This window comes from Podarcis vaucheri (genome assembly GCF_965113315.1).
Source record: "Podarcis vaucheri genome assembly, chromosome: 1".
Lineage (NCBI taxonomy): Eukaryota > Metazoa > Chordata > Lepidosauria > Squamata > Lacertidae > Podarcis > Podarcis vaucheri.
The window spans coordinates 36,697,058-36,719,225 of record NC_138759.1 but is presented as its reverse complement, the minus strand read 5'-3'; the positions used below and the strand labels follow the sequence as shown (position 1 = coordinate 36,719,225).

General features: G+C 42.2%; 1 protein-coding gene across 3 annotated transcripts in view; it reads left to right on the top strand.

Moving 5' to 3' along the window:
• AKAP6 (A-kinase anchoring protein 6) overlaps positions 1-22,168 on the top strand; it is a 249,429-nt gene that overhangs the window by 151,504 nt on the left and 75,757 nt on the right. For all 3 annotated transcript variants that reach the window (XM_082213378.1, XM_082213377.1, XM_082213376.1), the window contains exons 8-9: positions 9,211-9,359; positions 19,966-20,086. In XM_082213378.1, the coding sequence (XP_082069504.1) occupies positions 9,211-9,359; positions 19,966-20,086 (270 nt within the window). The remainder of the gene's footprint in view (positions 1-9,210; positions 9,360-19,965; positions 20,087-22,168) is intronic.

Sequence of the window (22,168 nt, the reverse complement as noted above, 5' to 3'; positions counted from 1 at the left end):
ATACTGAAGTGATGGAAAATTGTAGAAGGGCAATAACACGGAGGTGACCTAGACTCACACATGATAGGTCGAGGAATAGTAAGAAAAACAATTCAATAAGGAAAATGGTTTTTTGAATTATATCAGAATTGTGTGCTTCCCTTCTTTCATGTATTAACACACACAAAACTGCACCCCCGAGCCAAAAATAAGCAAATAAATGCATAAAAGTGATAACTTAATGGATGGGAAATATTGAAAATAAAAAGACATGCTGCCTTCATCACTGCATTGCTGTGATAAAAATTGTTGTTGTCTTTAAACACCTCCTCTTGCATTAAAATCTCCTTCATTGTTGTAAAGTGAAAAGGGATTTTGTTTACTGCCTTCCAGACTAAGGCACAAATAGTGTAACTATCAGAGTGTTAACAAATTTCCCAGCTGTCATAGATGCTTACAATTCAGCAAACATCTTTTAACAGCACAGCTTTAAAATTAAATTTTCCAAACATTATGGCTAATGCTTTAATGGTATGCAAATTGCCAGGAATTCAGCAGCAGCAGGGATGCTGACCTCTCAACAATACAAATAGTTTATGTATAGAAAGTTATGTTTTCTAAAGTGGGTCTGGATGTTACAAAAAGCTTTGCCCCTGCCTGACATGGGTGGGAGTGGCATATATTTGTGGCAGCCAACAGTATGCAGGACACCACAAGTTTCCAGTGTGGAAACAACCTGAGCACCCCCCCTCCCTCTGGGAGTTTCCTTTGGGTGTTGCAAAAAATTGCTGCCCCTTGATTGGACAAGTCACTAGCCTACTGACAGGCAGCACTTCTTGTAGCTCATCTGAAGGTGTGCTGTGAGTTTCCCCCACATCTATTTCTGATCAATGGTTCAGGAAGTGAATACTGTCATGTGAGGCTCAGGTGGCCTCAGTAGTGCAGAGTACCTTCCATCAGCTTCAGCTGGTGTCCCTATCTGGACAGGGATAGCTTAACTTCTGCAGTCTATGCTTTGGTAACCTCTAGGTCAGACTCCCCCCCCAAAAAGCTCAACAACTTTGGTCAATCCAATGAGTAGATCACTCATTTTATAATGGGAGTAAATCACAGTCTCTTGGGAGTTGGACATGCCTGCTCTAGGTTATACTACTGCAGTATGTTATACATAGGGCTGCCTCTGGAGGTGGTTCAGAAACTTCAGCTGGTGCAGAATTCAGTGTCCAGGCGGTTTGAGCATATAACACCAACCCTGGCCCAAGTGCACTGGCTGCAGTGAGTTTCTGGACTCAATTCAAATTGCTGGTTTTAACCTATGAAGCCTTAAATAGCTCAGGATTATAATATCTCAAGGACTGCCTCTCCCCATAAGGAATGACACAGACCCTGCAATCATCATCAGAAGCCCTTCTTTGTGTGCCTCCTTTGTGAGAAGTTCAGAAGGCGGCCTTTTCTGCGATGGCTCCCTGCTTATGGGCTGCTCTCCTCAAAATCCAGTCTTCATGTTCCTCTCTATCAAAGAACAACATCGAGCAAACTATTTCATCTGTTGCTATGCTGATTGCCTAAACATTTTTATTAACCAACCAATATATAGGACTGATGAGTGATCTAAAACCTATTTGCCCTTTTAAAAAAAAATGTAAATCATCTTCAGTAAATTTACTCACATCTCTTTTTTTGGCAGCGCAAATTTTCTTGACTTTTTGTATCCTACAATGGCCTCTGAAGAATATAGGATTTATTTTTATTTTTTTGAAATTTAAACCAATCAATACCTACTTGAGGTTTTCAAAGCCCCTCTGGAATTGCAATATCAGTAGAACATGAACTGTTGGAGGGGGTGAGGGAAGTCTTATGTACAGCCGCTCTGTGATAGATGACTGCATATAGAAATCAGAAATATCTGTTTGAAGCTAGTATCTTCCTGGATTTGTGCATGCTGAAAATGTTTGCAGTAGTTGAACACAAGAGTTACATTTAAAAATAGTTGATGGAGAGAGAGAAGGGGGGAAAACATAGCGTAAAATGATAAAATGGGACATTTTTCCTAAGGGCAGTTGTGTACTTTCACTGGAGCTCATGGAAGTGAGTGAAATAAGGATTTGGCATCTATAGGGGAAGCAGGAAAATAACAAGCCACAAAAGTGTACCAAAGCAAGTATGTTTGGGCAGTCCTAGGATGCAAAAAAGAAAAATAAGGTTAAGAGCTCCCATACAATAAATATAGAGAATGATATGCTGATATGAATGATATGATATGCTGCACTCAAATTTAGGTATTATGAAGATATCTGGAATTCTGGCGAGTGTAGGTATCTTCTCCCTCCCCTCCCCCCCCAGTATCTTAAAGGTTTTGTTTATTTTGTTTCAGTACCTATAGGTTGAATTCTTAATTTTTTTTGGGGGGGGGGGAAATAGCATGTGGTGCAGTGAACAAACAATGGGTTACATTCAATGCCATGTAAACTGACTTCTGTACACATAACAAGAGTCCCCATTCCTCTCCCCCACATTGTACCATCCCCCCAATCCCCTTCTGTTATGAGGGTCCCTCAGCCCTCCTGATGAGGGCTGGACAAGAGGAAAAACAATTCCCACAGCATGAGCAGAAGTCCATTCTGCTGGTAGACAGGAACCCTTGGATGTCACCCAAAACCACGCTTTGCCTGTAATTCCTGGAGGAGCATCAATAAAGCTTCAATCATCATTAAAACAATCAATAAAACACAGGCAGAGCAACAACATAAAAATCTACAAGTTAGAATAGCCACAATCAGCTGGCTGCAAGTTAGTAAGCAAAGAAAGCCTTTGAAAAGGCTAGGACTTCACCTGGCAGTCCAAAAATGCTCAGTGTGAAGGTCAGATGAATCTACAAAGGAAGTCACATAGAAAGCCTAGCTATGCACCCTTACGGGCTAACATTTGAGAAATAAGAGCAGAACATCATTGTAAATGGAAGGGAATGGGAAATATGGGAGGATGGAGTCCCTAAGGCAGCCTTCTCCAACCTGGATGTTTAGGACTACAGTTCCCATCAGCCCCAGGCAGCATTACCAATAGTCAGGCATGATGGCATCCCAAAGAATTAGAGGGCATCAGGTTAGGGAAAGCTGCCCAAAGGCATGCAGGCTTTAGAATATTCCGGTTTTTCAAAGTCAGCATCAGCACTTTGAACTGGGGCCAGAAGCAGCCAGCCAGTGGGTCTGTAGCAGAATGGAAAATTCTAAGGCATTATGTATTCCTTCACATTCAGGCCTGGAAACACATGAAGTCTGCCTTTGAGACCACTTGGGTCTAGACTACTACTGTAGCCTGCTTTCTGTGAACTTAGAAAGATTGATTGGTTGAGGTGAATTTTCCTTGATGAAGGTTTGGGAGCTACACCTCGTACCAATTTCTGATTGGATTTTCCAGGCCTCGCTTCTAGAGAGAGAGAAATGTAGAGATTAGGAGAAAAGTTAAAAGGGGAGACATACTGTGTGTACCTTGAAAAGAGAATGGGGATTAAAATGTATAGAAGGTAGTTCTACACCACAGATATGAAATTTCAGACACATACAAACAAACACAGTCCAAGACACCTTGAATATGAGAAAACATTTAAAGGAATAGTTATGCCCTCTCTTTAGACATAAGTGCACCTCCAAATGCTTATAGTATTTTCAGATCATTCAGAATATTGGGGCTGTATATAAATAATATAATTATTATAAAATTCTGAAGGAGGGATGTGAAGCTGAAATTTTAATACAGGCCAATCATCCAATCCAGAAGAAGTCAAGCTTCAATCAGGACCTAATACTATGGGAGCTAGCTATTGATTGATTGATTGATTGATTGATTGATTGCAAGCAAGTGCCACCATGTTGCTAAGATCCCTGAGGCATTTTACAAAATATACTAAAAAGAAAAAAACGTTACCAAATATTTAGAAACACTGTTTTCTCAGGAGCTGAGGACATGAACTCCCTGACTTAGGCTTTTTGTCTTCTGCCTTCCCTGAGGGCATAGTGATGTACGTGGACCCAGAGAAGATGGAAGGTAGCTGTTCCAACATTTATCTCAGTCAGGTCTTCTCAGATGCAAATGGCAGCATCAGTCCCCTGTGTCAGACTTACTCTCTCCAGCTATTTCAGGATGAGGCACTGCCGGCAGCTAAGAAGATGTATCAGTTTTTGTAGAATGCAAGAGCCATTTGCTAGTTGCATATTGACAACAGCAATAGAAAACTTTATTCCAGAAGATACTTAATTTTGGAAAGTTTTCAGCTACTGACAACATGTTAATAATAATGACGATATCTAAAATACAAATGCGGTGTATTTCTGACAGGCATAAATCAGAAGTCGCAAAGTATGTTGCGAACAATGCCAGATAGCCAAAACTATCAGACCAATAAACACTGGTGATTTGTGAGACACTTCTTTGAGAAAGAAATTTAATTTGTTTTCCATGGAAGAGAAATTACCTGGCTCGCTAAGGGAGCATCTGATTTTCCTTTCTTTGTACTCATTAATGGAGTTTTTTGGAATCTGTAGACATGAGTCTGTTCCAGCCATGGAATGTGCATGTGTGTATTCATATGCACACATGATCTATCTGTAGTCTTACCCTTTTAATTAGTTACATCATTCCTTGACAATGAATGATGCTGCACTAAATTAAAAGTATGTTGGAACCCTCATATTATTTGGTTTGATTATTTCTATAGCATACTTCTACAGCAGGAGTCACTCTTTCTTCCAAGTTCTCCACATCGTGGAGAAATAAATAAATTAATATTTATTTATTGGCTTATTTATTGGCTTATTTCTACCCCGCTTTTCAGCTCCACATTGGAGGCCACAAGGCAGCTAACAACACCAGTTAAAATGCTGAAAAGCAAACAGGCAACCCCAGTGCATTGGACGAAAGACAAAATGCAAGAGTAGTGAGCAGCAGCAGCAGCAAATGATTTAAAACAGGCAGCAACCACCAAAGCCACAGATGTAAACTTTGGATACATTATTGAAAAGCATACCTGTGTACACACACACACACACATGTACACACAGGTTTCAATTGGTGCCTGAAAGAATATCAGGAGGTAGCTAAGAGAACGTCTCAAAGAAACAGATATTCCATAACCTGACTGCCAAGAGGGCCCTGTCCTCTCTGACCCTCAGTCCCACCTTAGATGAAAGGAGGACGTGCACACAGTCCAAGACACTTGAGTGGATATCCCTTTCTCTAGAAATGTGGCTTATAATTAAAATGCATGGAGGAAAAGGCTATTGGCTGCTATGCCCTGCCTCCACAGTTGGAGGCAGTAATTCTTCTGACTGCTAGCTGCTGGAAACCACAGGAGGTGAGAGTGCTGTTATGCTCAGATCCTGCTTGCAGGTTTCGCACTGGCATGTGGTTGGGCACTGTGAGAACAGGATGCTGGACTAGATTGGCTGTAGGCAGATCCAATGGGCTGTTTTGGGTTCTTCCTATGTTCACATAGCAGCTCCTCCCCCTCCCTGAAGACCAAAGAGTGTGGAAAGGTTCGTATGGTAGAGGTGTCCCTTTCGGTACAGGGATCCTAAACCATTTAGAGCTTTAGAGAAGAAAACCAGCACTTTGAACTAAAAGGGAACTGTGAGGACTGGTGCCTTTTAACATATATGGGCCCCGTTCCTAACTGCCATCACTTCCAATTTATATTACCATCTCTGAACAACTGTAGTTATGATTGGAGCCTTGGGCAGTGCTGCCAACCCTATGTGCACAGGCGTTCCCTTATTATAGAAGAGAAGGTCGCATTCTCTGTGTGCATTGCAGCTGATGGCATAAGTTGTGGCCTTAGAAACAGCGGGATACCAAGTCAGATCATTTATCCATCTAGCTCAGTATCCTTCACTGATTGGCAGCTGTTTTCTAGGGTTTTCAGGCAGAAGTCTTCTCCAGTTTTACCTGAATGTACTTGGAGGAGACTCTTGAGAGTCCCATGGACTGCAAGAAGATCAAACCTCTCCATTCTTAAGGAAATCAGCCCTGAGTGCTCACTGGAAGGACAGATCGTGAAGCTGAGGCTCCAATACTTTGGCCACCTCATGAGAAGAGAAGACTCCCTGGAAAAGACCCTGATGTTGGGAAAGATGGAGGGCACAAGGAGAAGGGGACAACAGAGGACGAGATGGTTGGACAGTGTTCTCGAAGCTACCAGCATGACTTTGACCAAACTGCGGGAGGCAGTGGAAGACAGAAGTGCCTGGCATGCTCTGGTCCATGGGGTCACGAAGAGTCGGACACGACTAAATGACTAAACAACAACAACACTAGGGACTGAACCTGGGACCTTTTGCATACAAGGCTTGTGCCTCTACCACAGGCTTTGCATGTAACAAACTGCTACTTTAGGCAATGGTGAAGTGGACAGGGAATGCAGAGGAGCCCAGCTTCTGGACATTGAGGTCATCTGTCAGAGCATCAGGGTAATGTGGCGGGGACCTTCCATGCTCTGGTAACTGAATCAGGTGCTAATGAAGTTTTCAAGTTTGCTTGTGACATATTAGCATAAGTCAGAGAATGAGAATAGCAATCAAGTAGAGGTTGAGTCTTTTATTTCTTATTTCTTTTTCTTTTTTTGACGGGGTTCCTTCTTCACACTGCCAGTTTAAATGGAGACACTTCTTTGCATGATTGTTTGCATTTTGTAATTAAAATCTAAAGACTGCATTTCAGGTGACTGAAGACCTTTGGTTAAAGCTCAGTGGGTTTGCATGCTGCAGTCAGAAGCAAGCATCACTAAGTTCAGCGGAACTTACTCCCGGGAAACTATACATAGGATCTCAGAAATGCTGATCCTAATAAATTGGTCGTTGTGCTATGTACCGCTTTTCTTTGGTGTGTGTGTTTGCGTTTCTGTGTGGCAATAGATCAACATAGCTGCCTGCAACTTTGGACAGTTTGGGACATTTTTGAATAGTCACAGCCCCTTCTCAGCCTGCCTTGTAGCCCATTAGCTTCTCAGTCGGTTCTACACCTCTGAATCCCTTTATTTATTTATTTGTCGAATTTGTACCTCACTCTTCAGGCTCCTGGAGAGGCTTACATACAATCAATTAAAAAAAAGACAGTCCCTGCCAGCAGGCTTACAATCTTTAAAAAAAACACCCCACTACACACAAGGGAAAAGGGACACAGAGTGTGGGGGGGGGAGTTGAAGCTTGCTGTCATTTTAATTGGCGTGTTTGCATTTTAGTGGAGTGTGTTGTAACAACACCATATTGGCCCCAAAGTGCTCTTGAGTTCAACTTCGCTTCTGTAGTCCTCCCAGCAATCCAGGGGCAATTACGGCAAATGGCCAAACCCATCCCTATGTCATCTGGTGCTCTGAGCTCAAGAATCCAGCTCATCAACACAGCTGCAATAGATAAAGTACTTTATTCAATAGGTTCTGAAGCCAGATGTTATTCTACATTCTTTTGACCAGGAAATAGTCTAAAAGAAAACACCAGAACTAATCGACTTCATCTTGCTTAAAGTTCAGGTTGCTGAGTAATCTTTGGGAAGGTTTGATTGGTGCAGTGAGAATGCTATGCCTTTGTTTTTATTTACACCATTAGTCAAACAAACACTTGAGCAGAAAGAATGACATGTGAAGCATTAGGCAAGTGCTAAACAGAACATAAATTCCACAGGTTGAATAAGTAAGTCTTGGGAACACAGGCTGAGCATTAGTCTGTGTAACCTAATATTGTCTACATGGACTGGCAGCAGCTCTCCAGGGCAGAACAAAATTATATATACACTGAAATGAAGATAAACATTCCCTGTGCCCCCACAAATACTCTGTATTTCCAAGAAGCCATTGGGAAGGACAATTCAAAGCTAAGCCCTTGCTGTAAATCTGCCTCTTTGCTGAGTCCTGTTATGTGTCTTTGTACATTTGGAATATCTGGAATATTGAAACAATGGATGAAGAGAAAAGTGTTTACCTATATAGCTGGTTTTGTAGAAGGACAGAGGACAGCATCCTCCAGTTCAAATCCTCATGTGCAGTCTGATAATACACAGAACTTTTTTCATGAATCTTCCTTATTCACTTCAGTAGAGAGGGTGTCTTTGTACGTACACCCCTTTGCGAGTTCAGTCTGCCCTTCCTTTGACCCAAATTGGGAAGTACTTGTGGACAAGTGATATTGAGTGTGTGCCAGAAATCCCACAGTGCAAAAATATGTTGGCTCGGGACAAATGAATCTGAGTAAATTGTAAGCCAGAAATAACTGAAATCTGGATGATATGGCTCAGGATAGCATTACCTCAAGGACTGCCTCTCCCCATATAAACCCACCTGAACTCTGCAATAATCAACTGAGACCCTTCTATGTGCACATGAGAGGTCCAGAGGGGGCCTTTTCTGCAGGGAGGTTCGCCTGGCACCTTCAATATACATCTTTAGGCACCAGGCAAAAACATTCCTCTTCAACCAGGCCTTAGGCTGATTAATAGTCTACAGCCTTTTAAATGTGTTTGTGGGAGGGTGCATTGTTGTGTTTTGTTTTGTTTTTAACTATTTTTAACTCTCTTTTTTTTAAAGCTATTTATTTTTGTATGTGTCATTTGAGCAGCAATGACTCTTTATGGTACCATTTCTTTTCAAATTAGTCACCTTCTTCTCAGGAACTGTGACATCATCATGTACCATAGCTGCTTGATAGCATCTCTGTTCCTAGAAAAAAACACCACTGTGGTGTAGTGGGGGTTATGCCAAAGCCAATTGCTATTTGTTTCCAAGAATCTCCTTTTAGAAAATGGTCTTGAAGATTTATAATGCAAGGCGATTGGAAATCAAAATATAATATAAGCATGTATGAACTTTTGATGGTGTTGATGATTACTGTGTTTTGTGATTTTTGTAATTTTCTTTTTTTAAAAAAAATAATAATATTGTATTTTAAATTGTTGTAACACCCCCACCTCCCCGAATTTATGGCGAAGGGCGGCTAATTAATAATAATAATAATTCTAAACAATACCACATCAGATGATCAGGAGTGTTTTGTAGGCTATTGCCCTTTTAATTTTACAGCAATTTAATGCATAAAGAACCACCTAATCAATATTAGGATAATGTTTAATACCACTATGCATTATAACTTTGGATTGAATGCTCATTGGGCCCCAAAGCAGTGACTTTATACATGTATTCCTTGTGAATGAAAACAAAGGATTTTATTTCTTATTGTTGTCTTTTTCTAGGCTGAGGTTCAGCTATGCTATCTGGAAGCACAAAGAGATGCTGTTGAACAGATGTCCTTAAAGCTGTACAGCGAGCAGTACAACAGCAGTAGCAAGCGAAAGGAAGAGTTTGCGGATATGTCAAAAGTTCACACAGTGGGAAGTAATGGGTAGGGAACTATTCTTTTTGTTGTTTTATTCTCAGTGATCTGTTATCTTTTTTAAAAAGATTATCTTCTCTTCCTTGCTCCTATGTTATTCAGGAGGATTTTTTCCTGCTAAGCCAAGATTCTTTCTCTCCCAGATACACACACACACACAAAGATCAGTGTGTTGTGACTCATTGCCCGACATCAATTGATCACTGTATGGACAGGCTAACCAGAACTGCTCATTATTTCAAGGAGAATGCACAGAATATCCTCAGACTTTCTGCGTATGGTACATATACAGCCTTGGCTCTTTATTTCTTTGGATTCCCCAAGGTTCTCTAACAGCATTTTATCAAAGACATAAAAAAAAACCCCCACAAGGATTGCTTTCCTGGATCACACAAAATGCCTGTCTTCTCCAGAACTTTTCCCTCTATCGGTGGCCAATCTGACGCTCCTGAGAAACTCACATCCAGACATGTTGCTTCGTAGCACCAGGCAATTCACCAGCAACCTAATTTCCTTGCAACTGTGAAGTGAGTGGGGCCCCTGAGCCATTCACTTTGGAAGCAAAACGGGCCCATCTCGAAATAAACAAAGAAAACAGGTTGCTACATAACTCAGCAAACATCCTGAGTATGCGAAAGTGCATTTCCTTTTAAATTATTCCCCCAGCCCCAAGGGAGCAAGATAATTTTAAAACAAAAACGGAAACTGTGAAGATGTGCAGTTTCCTCCTTGAGCATTTGCGTTTCCTCAGTTTCCGACACACACGCTTGCCTCTTTCTTTTTAAATCCTCGGAGTCGCAGGCCAGGCCAGCTAACACTCAAAACTGACAGAGGGTGTTCAGCTATTTATTAATTTTTTATACCGCTGCATCTTCCAACATGAATCTCTAAGCCGTTGACAGATCTCAAACAAAAAGGAATCAATATAACAAATGCCATACAAATTCCACGTTCAAAACCAAATACAGCTGTTGCTGCTGCTGCTGCTGCTGCTACTGCTACAATGACTACTGCCACTACTGTAATGACCACTATTCCACATTTTAAGTATATTTTGTTGGCATCTATCTGTTTTGGTAGACAATGGAAGAGTGCGCCTTTGAGGGTAAAGTCAAATTGTTGGGGCGTTACAGCGCCTGCTGTGGCTGTAGAGACCAATATGGGAGAGATTTATTTTGTTGCAGCTGGAGCAAATGAAGGTGTCCAGTTTCCCAACACTGCGAGAGAAGTCCATGGAGGTGTGTCACGAGGAAGGAGTTGAGGCTGGCTTTTAACAGTGCTGTTGGCATTATGTCCTGTCCTGAGACTTAACCACATAACCATGGAGTTGATGGCGTTCTTCAGCTTGTCAAGGAAGGGAGGAGCATCCAGCTTTTCCAAGTCTGGATGCTGTCAACTGCTGTGTCGGCAACCATGTTTTCCTGCAAGTACAGTTCTTGATAGTGCTCTTCCCATCACTTAATCTGCTTGCTGCAGTCTGTGATAATCTCTCCAGATTAGGTTTTCAGTGGTGCAGTTTTCCTGAAGGCTTCCTTCATGCCTACATACATTTTGTGAAAGTTGCCACTGTCAGCAGCGAGTTGAATGGTCTGGTCCATCTTTAGCCAGTAGTCATTGACACATCATCTGGCAATCCTCTAGGCATCGCTCCTTGCCTTTCTCAGTGCAGCAAGCAACTTCTTGAAGGGTGTGCACTTGTAGTTCACAAGGCCCTCGTGCTTTGCAGCAATAACAGGATCTGTGTCCTTAATGCCAGCCTCAAACCAGCCAGGGACCTGCTGCTCTCTTTTGCCAAAGGAGGACATCACTGTGTTGTAGGTTGCCTCTTTGATGTAGTTCCACCTTACTTCAGTGCTGTCTCTTGGGAAGTTCAGTAGAAGAAGAAGAGTTTGGATTTGATATCCTGCTTTATCACTACCCTAAGGAGTCTCAAATCAGCTAGCAATCTCCTTTCCCTTCCTCCCCCACAACAAACACTCTGTGAGGTGAGTGAGGCTGAGAGACTTCAGAGAAGTGTGACTACCCGAAGGTCACCCAGCAGCTGCATGTGGAGGAGTGGAGATGTGAACCCGGTTCACCAGATTACAAGTCTACCACTCTTAACCAGTACACCATACTGGCTCTCTAGTACCTGTTCATCGGAATTGGAGAAACATTCACAAAGTTGGCTGATCTAGCAGTGTTGATTCGTGTCCACACTTCCTGCTTTGTGCTTTGGAACCTATTTGGCTGGAGAGGGATCTTGCTTGTCAACAGGGACTGATCCATGTTGCAGTCGGCACCTTGGTAGCTCCATGCAACATGAACACAGTTCAGGGCTGATAGCCTGATGACAATCAAGTTCAGCTGGTGTCATTGGCCTGACCTTGGATGCCTCCAGGACATTTGCTGTTTTGCCTTGATAGAGAAGAATGTGCCTAGTTCCTCGTAGAATTGGTCTTCGGTCTGTATGTCAGAGCACATAATGGGAGCACAGACGCTCAAGATCTTAACCGGACCAGAGGAAAGCAAGTGTTCTGAGCCCTTGGTCAGCAGTTCTTTCGCAGACAGAAGAGGGTTCCTCACTGTGAAACCTATGCCATGGATTCCCTCCTTGCCGGAAAAGGGTGTAGTTCTTCTCTCAGAGACAGCCATTTGATGCGAGTCTAGTCTCCTGCAGAGTGGCAATGTCAGTGTTGAGTGTTTCCCTCTCACAGTTAACGATGGCTGTGTTCCATTAGTCATTGACCTGTGTGCGGGTCAGCAATGTATTGACCTGGGGCTGCCTGGCTTGATGACCACTTCTACTGACAAAAGCAACCCGTAACGCTTGTACCTTATGCCAATCAGGTTGAGCTTATAACTCGTAACTGTTGCATCCAGCATTGTTTTGCATTAGCATCACCAACGTGACCTCTCCAGGGTGCAAACCAGGGCAGTGTGTTTGGAGGTCTTGGGCTGCCCAGACAACAGAACCTCATCTCCTCCATCTAGCTGTTGTAGTCGAAAGGAAAGGAATACCTTTGGCACCAACTTGGCTGCAGGAGTTGCTGGAAGGAGGGACTCCACTCCAGAATTGTGTAGGGTTTTCTCCTTACCCTTTTCTTCTCCCAAAGGTGTCCCACATGACAGCAAATATGGATTGTTCCTCTGCATTTACCCCCAAAGGCTTTCTCACGAATGAGTATGGCTGCAAGGCAGCAGGATCAGATTTTCCCTTCTGCTACATGGTCTACCTTCCCAGGTTGAGGAGCCCCATCTGCCTCTCATTCCCTCAACAGTACATGCATTATATATACATTCAATTATATGTGCTAATAAATGACGATAGATGGTGCCCAATAAAAAAATCAGCACTTTATCTTTCTTGTTTGAAACACAACTGCCCACAATGTGTTTTAGTGTATCTGGATTTAGTGGGGGGAAAGTAGAGTGCCACTTGGATGAGGAGGACATTGTGTCAACGCCAAAAAAAGACAAGTGAGGGTTTTGGGGTTTTTTACATTTTAAGTAACCTGGTTAATAAATAACTCTAAACAATGCATGTAAGTAAAACAATTAAAAATCACAAAAACAAATCGTATGGAAAACATCAGACTTTATAAAACCCAAAATAATTAGGATGCTATTCAGCTAAAATTTACTGTGTCTTGGCCCACTGAAATTAGTAAACATTACGAAGAGCCATTCATTTCAATCTACTTTGAGTAAAACTTAGTTGAATACCACCTTTTGGTGGTATTCCCAAACTTCAGTGATTGACTTCAGTGGAGGGAGGTGGGATTATAAATAGCCCTCCTGCCTCTCGCCCCAGACACATTACCATGACAGAGCATGTGGCCCCGTTGCACCACACCACCACCAGTGTATAAACTTCACATAGGGATACTACAGGTCAGATGACAAGGCATGCGTTATAGAGTTACATCTCCCTGACCCCATGTCACTCACACTGTTTCCTCACAAGGGGGAACTTTTGGTGAGGGGAAACTGTGAAGAAAGAGTACTTTGGACAAGAGCGCCCCTAGGGACTTGCACACAACAGTCATGTCATTGGCCTAGAACCAGAACAGGACCTCACCTCTGGACCAGATGCAAACGCCTATCAGCAAACTCCACTCCAACAACTGGATGGGCCAGGCAGAGCACCGCACTCAGGTGAGCAAGGGAAGGGGGAACATTTGCTGTAATGCATATCTGTTGCAACTTTCTCACATCTCTTCCTTATTCCTTTATGAATACTCTTGTCTCATGGAACTTCCATTCCATCCACCAACAGAGAGAAAAAGTGTTCCTGACACCCAGGAGAGGCACTCAGCCCCACTTACAGGTAAGCCCCACTCTGGGGTACCAGGAGCACCCCACACAGGTAAACAAGGGAAGAGGAAGAAGTGTGCTACAAAGGATGACTGCCCTGTGATTGCCTCTCATGTATCTCCTGGATTGCTATAAATGAAAACTGTATTGCTCCTAGTGCTCTTACTGTCAAGTAGCAGGGAGCAGTGCCTTCCACAGAGGGCTAACACTGCATACAGGTGAGCTCTCAATTGGCCAAGGCCAGGTCGTCTATTCTAAACCCTTGCCAGCAATGGGAGGGAAGGCTATGAGCGGTGGCACCACCTTCACTGTTTCCTCTGCTCTGTTACAGCCACCTGTGTGTACCTGGCTCCAGGAACTGTGTTTTCCAGCTGCTGATCATTGTTTGTTGCTTGCTCTCTCTTCCACCTGCCTTTGCTCTACACAGCCCATTTTCCTGTGCAGACCATGAGGAGCTCCACCCCATATCCAACAAAACCGACCTGCATACAGCCAATTGAGAAAAGTCCATCTACTCACACCAGGCAGCCTGAGAAGCTCCATGCCAGACCAGCGATGGGCATTCCCAACAGGGAGATGAAGCCACGAAGGGCACCACACCTGCTCTTTGCCTCTCTGTCCTCCACAACATCCTCAATGATGTGAATTGTTGCCACCCCTAGTCAACTGTATTTACCACATAGATTGTTTCTGTTCCACTAGGGGCTGTACCTGGGAATCCTCTTCTGATACCTCTTCTGACTCAGAGTGGAGCTCTCAAAGTGGCATAGGCAAGCACATCCCCAGGCAGTCTTCATCAGCCCTCCTGGACAACCCAGCATAAGCTAAGGGAAGGGAATACTGGGGCTGTGCAGGAAGCCCTGCTTGTTGGGTAGCCATGGGCAGTCATTCACCAAGGAGGATGGGGCAGCTTGAAAAGGAGCAATGCAACCAGCCAGGGAAAGGAGGTGGGCAGCCATTAACAAAGGGGAAGTGTCAACATATGACTGGCAGTCAACCAGGACAGCCATAATACATAGTTGCAGAAGCAGCTGTGGCCAAGGAGTTGCATGTTTGAGAACATCCGCTTGGACTTTGACAGAGCACACCATGAGATTCCCATGGCGACTACATGATTGCATATCTTTCTTCCATTGGAAAAGGGGGAACCCATGGTGGGATTCACGTCACCTCATGCGCTGGTGTTTTAGCAGAGCGCACCATGGGGTTCCATTGGCACCACCTACTGTTCCTACCTGATTGTGTTGGTTCCACATTTGGGGCATGTAAACGTGACAGACATAGTCTCTGGTCAGCTTGTGTACATTGGCACCAGTGCAACCATGTGACATGTGGACATGTAATTGGTGGGTTCTGGTGGTTTTTCCTGGAATACCTGAATCTTATCTGCTGGCCTTTCTGCTGCCTTTTCATTTTCTGGAAGTGTGTTTTCCCTCCATTCTTCCCAGGCATAGCTGGTATACAATTCACTGGTCATTGTGTAGTAGCAGCATATATTTTCACCCAGCATAAGGAAAGTATAGATTGTTCAGGCCAGCTCAACTTTCTCTCTCTTTTGTATTGTTATGTGAAAAACCTTGTTTCAGAACTCTGTATACCTTGAGCTGTTTTGTGGAAAGTTGGAACAAAAATCTAAATAAATGAATCTTGTATACTCTGCCCACTTCTTTATATCTTTTATACAAATGTCGCTGTCTTTCACTTTGTTACTTCCCCCACCCCCAACTATAGATATATATAGATATTTCTTTCTTTCTTTTTGCTCACAGAAATTGTTCTGGAATTTCAGTCATTTCTCTTTTTAAATGTTCTTTCAATATGTTTTCTTCCACTACTGTTTTCTTGATGCCAACACTTTTATTTCTTCTAGTTTTCCTTCCCACTTTTACTCATTTTTAAAAAATTGATTGCTGCCTTTTCTCTCTTTGTATGATTCTTTTCTTCCCAGTACAATATTGCCTCCTTTATGCCACTGTTTCCCTTCTTCCGATCAGAAGTTGGTCTGTTGTTAATAAGCTGCCCTTTCTTTCACAGAGGCTCAGTTTACAGACAACAGGTAACAGAGTTAGTAAATGTTTGAAAATAATAAGTGGAAGAGTTTAGATAATATTTGAAGTATTGAAGGCTAAGCATCTTTTTCCAGGCCAAGACCTCACCCGGATAGGGGTCGGAAAGAATGGCAAAAGGTTCTGGAAGCAAGTCATTAACCCGTCAATGAAAACCATCATCAGGGCAAGACATTTTTTTGTCTGGTGGACAGAGGGAGGAGTTCCCATGGTTACCATGGGAAGAGAAAGGTTTAGGATTTCAGCTTCCATGACGTACGAAAACAGGGGAGGGGGCAGGCTGTGCCCACAGGAAAAAAAGTGTTGTTTTACACGAGGCTGGGGTTGTTTTTTTTCCTGACAAGGATCTTTGGGAAGAAGAAGGGTGGGGCTAATACTTCAGGGGTAGAACCATCTTGGCAGGCTGGGACAGAGGCACAGAGATAATGTGCAAGATTCTTTGGACTCCAGTGCTGCACCCGTGTGAAAGTCAGGTTTCTCCTGAGATATGAATAGTGTGAAATCTTTCTCCATTGAAAGCTTCCAATGTAAATATGTTTAAATAAATCATATTTCAAAGACACTGCAGACAGACTCCACCACACCTCATTTACCCCAAAGGAACACAGACCCTAGTTGAGTGTCAAGACCCCTTGAAACCTCATGCACCACTTGTTGGCATGCAACCAAGCTGGCTCCAGCTGGCTCCAGCCCACCGGCCAATGTGCCAGGCGATCTCCAGATCTTGGTGCATGAATCTGCTACCCGAGCTTCAGTAGCTAGGGCACACTACTCAGCAGAGAAACGCCGCGCAACAGAATTAGCAGGAGAGGCTGTGTGAGTATATTTACAAGCAGTTTATTCAGCATACATCAGGACAAAAGGAAACATGTCTGATCTCCTTCGTATCCAAAGCAAGCAGCATAAGCAAAAGCTATACACAAACAGAAGTTCCCAGCAAGCTGTGCTGGAGTGTAAACAGACATGTGACATACAACAATTCCACACGTCTGTTCTTAAGGTGGAACAGAATATTCTAACACCACTCGGCAGAGATTGGGGTGGCCAGTAACATCAGGTAACGCTAAACCAAACCATGGCTTAGTGCAAGCAAGCAAGTTTGCTGTTTCCCAGAGTGAAGATTGTGCTATGCTCCTCCCTGGTTTTGCTGCTGCTGCTGCTGCTGCTGCTGCTGCTCTACACAGGGCTTAGCATTACATCTGAACTAGAGTTCATGGTTTGTCTCACCAGATAAACCATGAGCATTAAGTCACAAACAAAACATGGTTACAGCTTGCAGTTTGTCTAGAGTGAGTCAAACTGCAAGCCCAGGTTCAGACATAAATCTAGGTGCCATCCTGGGTAGGATGGCAGCAGGAGGATCATGGGAAGAGCACAGTAACTACTACCTTTGCTCTGTTCGTTCATGCTAAGCCATGCTTAGCACGCATGCAGATTGAATCAAAGCCTCTAGTGGTCGTGAATGGGCACACAGCCATTTCCCCCAAGTTCTTAATTTTTGTCCAAAGTCCCCTGCTTATGCATATGACCATGCGCTTTTGCCTTCATTTATCGCTAGAAGTTTAGACCATACGTGGCTAATAGTCAACTAATTTCTTGCAACTCTCTTTCATAACAATTTTTTGAAGAACAGCTGATTGCAGGAATGTTTAGGTAATAAGCATAGCTTATATCTAGTTTTGCATGGGGCAACTTACCAAAGTGAAGAAAGATCAAAATTTGTGGAATTGAAAGACCTTTGATCATTTTATGAAATCATTCTGGTTAGTTATATGATGCTGTATGAAGGTTTCAAAAAGGATGATATCAAAAAAAGATATAGCAGATGATTACTAGAAAAGGATGGTTTTTTTCTGTCCATGAATGGATTATTTTTGATGGAATGCAGCCTTTCCTTAGTACTTCTAAATGGGATATGCACTTTAACAAAGAAATTATGCAAGCTGAATAACAATACTAGAAATTATACAGAATGTTAAACTTGAACAATTGGCTGGTGAAAATAATTCCACATTAATTTTTTGTTTGTTAATGGTACTCACAAGATGATTTTCTCATGAGAAAGACTCTCATGAATTTTCATTTTATACAGTGAATTAATGTCCACACCTTAAGAAATATGTTTGCATTCAGAGGATTAGGTGTGCAACTCTGCATTTATGATTACCTGTCCACCAAATTAAAATACATTCCTTACAACTCAATCCTGCAATCCGGCTGGTGGAACTAAATAAACTTAAACCACATTCGCTGGCTTCACAGTTTGTATGGTTGCAGTTATTGTTTTCGGAACACAGGAATTTATACCTTGTCTGAATATTGGCACATCTAGTTCAGCAATGCCTACACTGATTGGCAGTGGATCACCCAGGTTTGAGATGGGGTCTTTCCCAGTCCTACCTGGAGGTGCCAACACATCTGCTCTTTCACTGAGTTGCACCCCTAACATCAATCATTTTAAGTCTGCATTTGTAAGGAGTGGCAGAGTTTCACAATGGTGGGTCTGCTATTGAGAATGGTACTCAAAATGCCATGACTTTATGAGCTTGGCCAATAGGGCTCTTTTGCTGCCATCTTCTTGATTGGTCTTAGATGCTGCTGTGTTCTATAGGAGAATAGTCCTGTGGACAATTTTCGGGGTTTGTGTGTGCTAGTGGTGGATGGCAAAAGTGGATGGGGCAGCAGGTGTGATTCTTACCTTTGTACGTAAGAGGATACTCCAACTAAACATCAGGAAGAGCTTTCTGATGGTAACAGCTGTTTAGACTCCCTTGGAAGGTGGTGGACTCTCCTTCCTTGGAGGTTTTTAAGCAGAGGTTGGATGGCCGTCTGTTGGCCATGGATGCTCTAGTTGAGATTTCTGCAATGCAGGGGACTAGATGATTATCAGAGTCCCTTCCAATTCTACAGTTCTATGATTTGCTATTTTGCAATGCCTCGCCCATCTAGCTTGTTCAAGGGCAATCCTGTGACCTGGATGGACCAGGAATCCAGTATCTGGGTTCAACCTTAAACTAGTTGTTTGGATTACTGTGATGCATTCCAGAATAGATTTTACTTTATATGCATGGGAGTTGAATCACAAATGATCCCATAGCTTCAATCATTATTGCAGAACTAACCCTAAGTGTGATCGTAATAGAAGCGTTATATGAGTGCTGACTTTGTTTTAATCTGGTTTAGCATCAATTGATGGCACCAAATACTTATATCCCAAGTATTAATATTGCTTTGCTTGCAGGATACACTGATTCCCTTGTGGACTGCAAATAACATAATTTAAATCTAAATATACTAAGTTAATTAGTTTTGGTAAGCAATAATGCTACACACTATCATATGGTCCTTAGATTCATAATTGTACTTCAAAGCCAAAGGTAAGGGTTTGGAGAGTGACAGCAGTTTAGCAAGTCTAAATGATTTTTTTCTTTCTTTTACGAGTCACTCTTCAGACATTTCTGCAGTTTTTTCCGTGTGCACCTTCTGTTACTTTTTTCTTTTTTTCTTTTTTTGTATCACAGTGTTTTACTTATTCACTAGGCTTTCAATAGAGAATAACATTAATCCTTTTAAGCTCCTTATTCTAATGATTTATTTTCTTGGAAACCGTTGTGATCCTCCTTTGAATTTTAATGATTGCTGGCTATTCAAGGATTCATTGTTTTGACTTCCTGTCCTTACCTTTGTTTCTAACATGTCTGTAGGGAACACCTGTCTAATACTGTATCTGGCCTTGGTTCTCACTGGCTTACCATATTCACTCAAGCCTATCTTAAAGTGTTATGTTGAAATGCTAGCTACTCATGCATGAAAATAAACGTAGGATATATATTTGCAGAGATAGGCAGATAGACAGCAGAGGAATGGCTAAATGGATTGAGTCATTTTTTTTCTGTGAAAGTAGTGTTTTTGGTGCAAATAATAGCACATAATGCTCATCGCGGAGAAGTTTGCTAAATATGTTAGCACTTTAAAAACCATTAAGCAGCCCTGTATGTAATTCCCATCTCTTTTAAAGTTTTTGAAGGAAGAGAAATATGTCTGCTGTTGTTGACAGAATCTAGTATCGTTTGCTGAGATTTAGGTCACGGCTTATACTGGAGTTGAATTCTCATTTATCCTGTTGAAATAAAGAATCTCTTCCGCAACAGAGCTAGGGATATCATGCGTTTTTGAGAATATCTTATATTCTAATACAAGGTCTTAACAGCTATACCCTAGTATGCATAATACATTTTATTCCTTATCTGCAGCCTTTTGGACTTTGATTCAGAATACCAGGAGCTCTGGGATTGGCTGATTGACATGGAATCCATAGTGATAGACAGCCATGACCTGATGATGTCAGAGGAGCAGCAGCTGCATCTTTACAAGGTTAGCGCTTCCGTTACTGCCTTTACCTAGCTATAGAAGATCTGATTAGTTTGACAAGTCTTTCTCTCACAGGATAGCCCTGCGTTCATTGTATATATCATGGTGTCTATTAGAATTCCCTTCCCTGTCCCCAACCTCATTTCCATCCCCTCTGTGCTGACAGCCTGCACCAACATCATAATTGTGAGAAAGTTCCCTTTATCACATTCCATTTGGTGCAATTCTATGGGAGGACAAAGATTTGTCTTTGGTGTGAATAGAAATAGATGAAACCGCATTCATAAGTAGACTGAAACAAAATGAAGAGGGGGGGATGATAGTAGCATTTAGAAAATGTGTTTTGATTGGAGCTTTCGTCTGGTTTTATCTACCTTTCATGCCATGTTAGTAAAGGCGAGGGTGGGGGTGCCTTGATTTAGCTTATTGTTTCAGGATATAGGATTTTCCCCATCTACTTTGCATAATGCAAGTATTATTTTATTAATACAATGTGCCTTTAATGAATTAAGTACAGTAATGGTAAACTTGTGCATTGGTTGCAAATCTTGGGTTGCAGCCAATGTTAGCCATACCTCAGAGTAGACCTACTGAAGTGAATGGACATAGTTAACTTGTGCCATTAATTTCAATGGGTCTACTCTGAGTAGGATATAACCCCTTGTGCCTTACAAAGAAAGAGAAAGGGGGGAAAGAGCTGTTTTCTGTTTCTGATAACTTTTGCTTAAAAAAAATTAAGATAACTTACTCAAAAGCAATAATTTCACTTTTAACTCTCATTCTGGACTTTTGTATGTGATGTGGAGATGGGGGGGAGCATTTTGAGAGCGGAGGAGGGGCTTTCTACAGACTTATCAGGATGTAGTAAATCTTCCTCATTTAGGCAATTTTTATTGGACTAATTTTGACAGTTGTCATCCTTGAATTGCTTTGAGCATATGGCATATCTCAAAGAGCAGATTGTGAATCATAAAAAATAAAATTAATAACTAACAACAGAATCAGCAACAGTATAACGACAAGGAACAACTACCCTCTAGCCTTTTTTTATTTCTTATGCAAGAAATGGCACACTCAAGGTCAAATAGAAGTTGTTTTCTTTCTTCTCTGTTTATTTTTATATATATATAATTTAATCAAACGTGAGTGTTTGTTTTTTTTAAAATAAAAAACCACAAGCCACACAACAGTGTGATGTACCAGCAAAAAAAGGTAATGCTATTCTAGGCTGTGATCACTGAAGTATAGTGTCCATATCAAGGGAAGTTATAGTATCACTCTATTCTGCCTTAGTCAGACCACACTTGGAATACTGTGTCCAGTTCTGGGCACCACAATTTAAGAAGGATGTGGACAAGCTGGAACGTGTGCAGAGGAGGGCAACCAAGATGATCAAGGGTCTGGAAACTAAGCCTTATGAGGAGCACTTGAAGGAGCTGGATATGTCTAGCCTGGAAAAGAGGAGGCTGAGAGGAAATATGATAGCCATCTTCAAATATCTTAAGGGCTGTCACGGGAGAACGCATGCTTTCTCCTGCTGTGGAAGGTAGGCTTTTAAAGCTGTGAAATGGCTTCAAGCTGCAAGAAAGGAGATTCCGATTCTCCTTCCTTGGAGGTTTTTAAACAGAGGTTGGATGGCCATCTGCCATGGATGCTTTAGCTGAGATTCCTGCATTGCAGGGGGTTGGACTAGATGACCCTTGGGACCCCGTCCAACTCTAAGATTCCATGGTTTCACCCTTTTGTAGTTTCTGTAAGAACTTCCTATTCAGGATACTTAAATACTTGTACATTCAGGAAATTTGGAAAGCCAGTTCAGATGTGCCAGTTCCTCTGTGGACTTTTTATACAGCGGAGAAAAATTAAAAATCCATGCACAAGCATTTCGCTCTCTACATTAGTAAATTCCGAGGAAAGCTTATTCACTTAGTCTGATTTGAGAAACCATTGACTGAGCAAATGAGTACATTTGATCGCCCATAAAGAGTATTGCTTTACTGACACAGGACATCATAGCAGGATTCATCATACCGGTACTCCTTTTGACACCTGCTGAAGACTTTCTTATTCAGGCAAGCCTGCCCA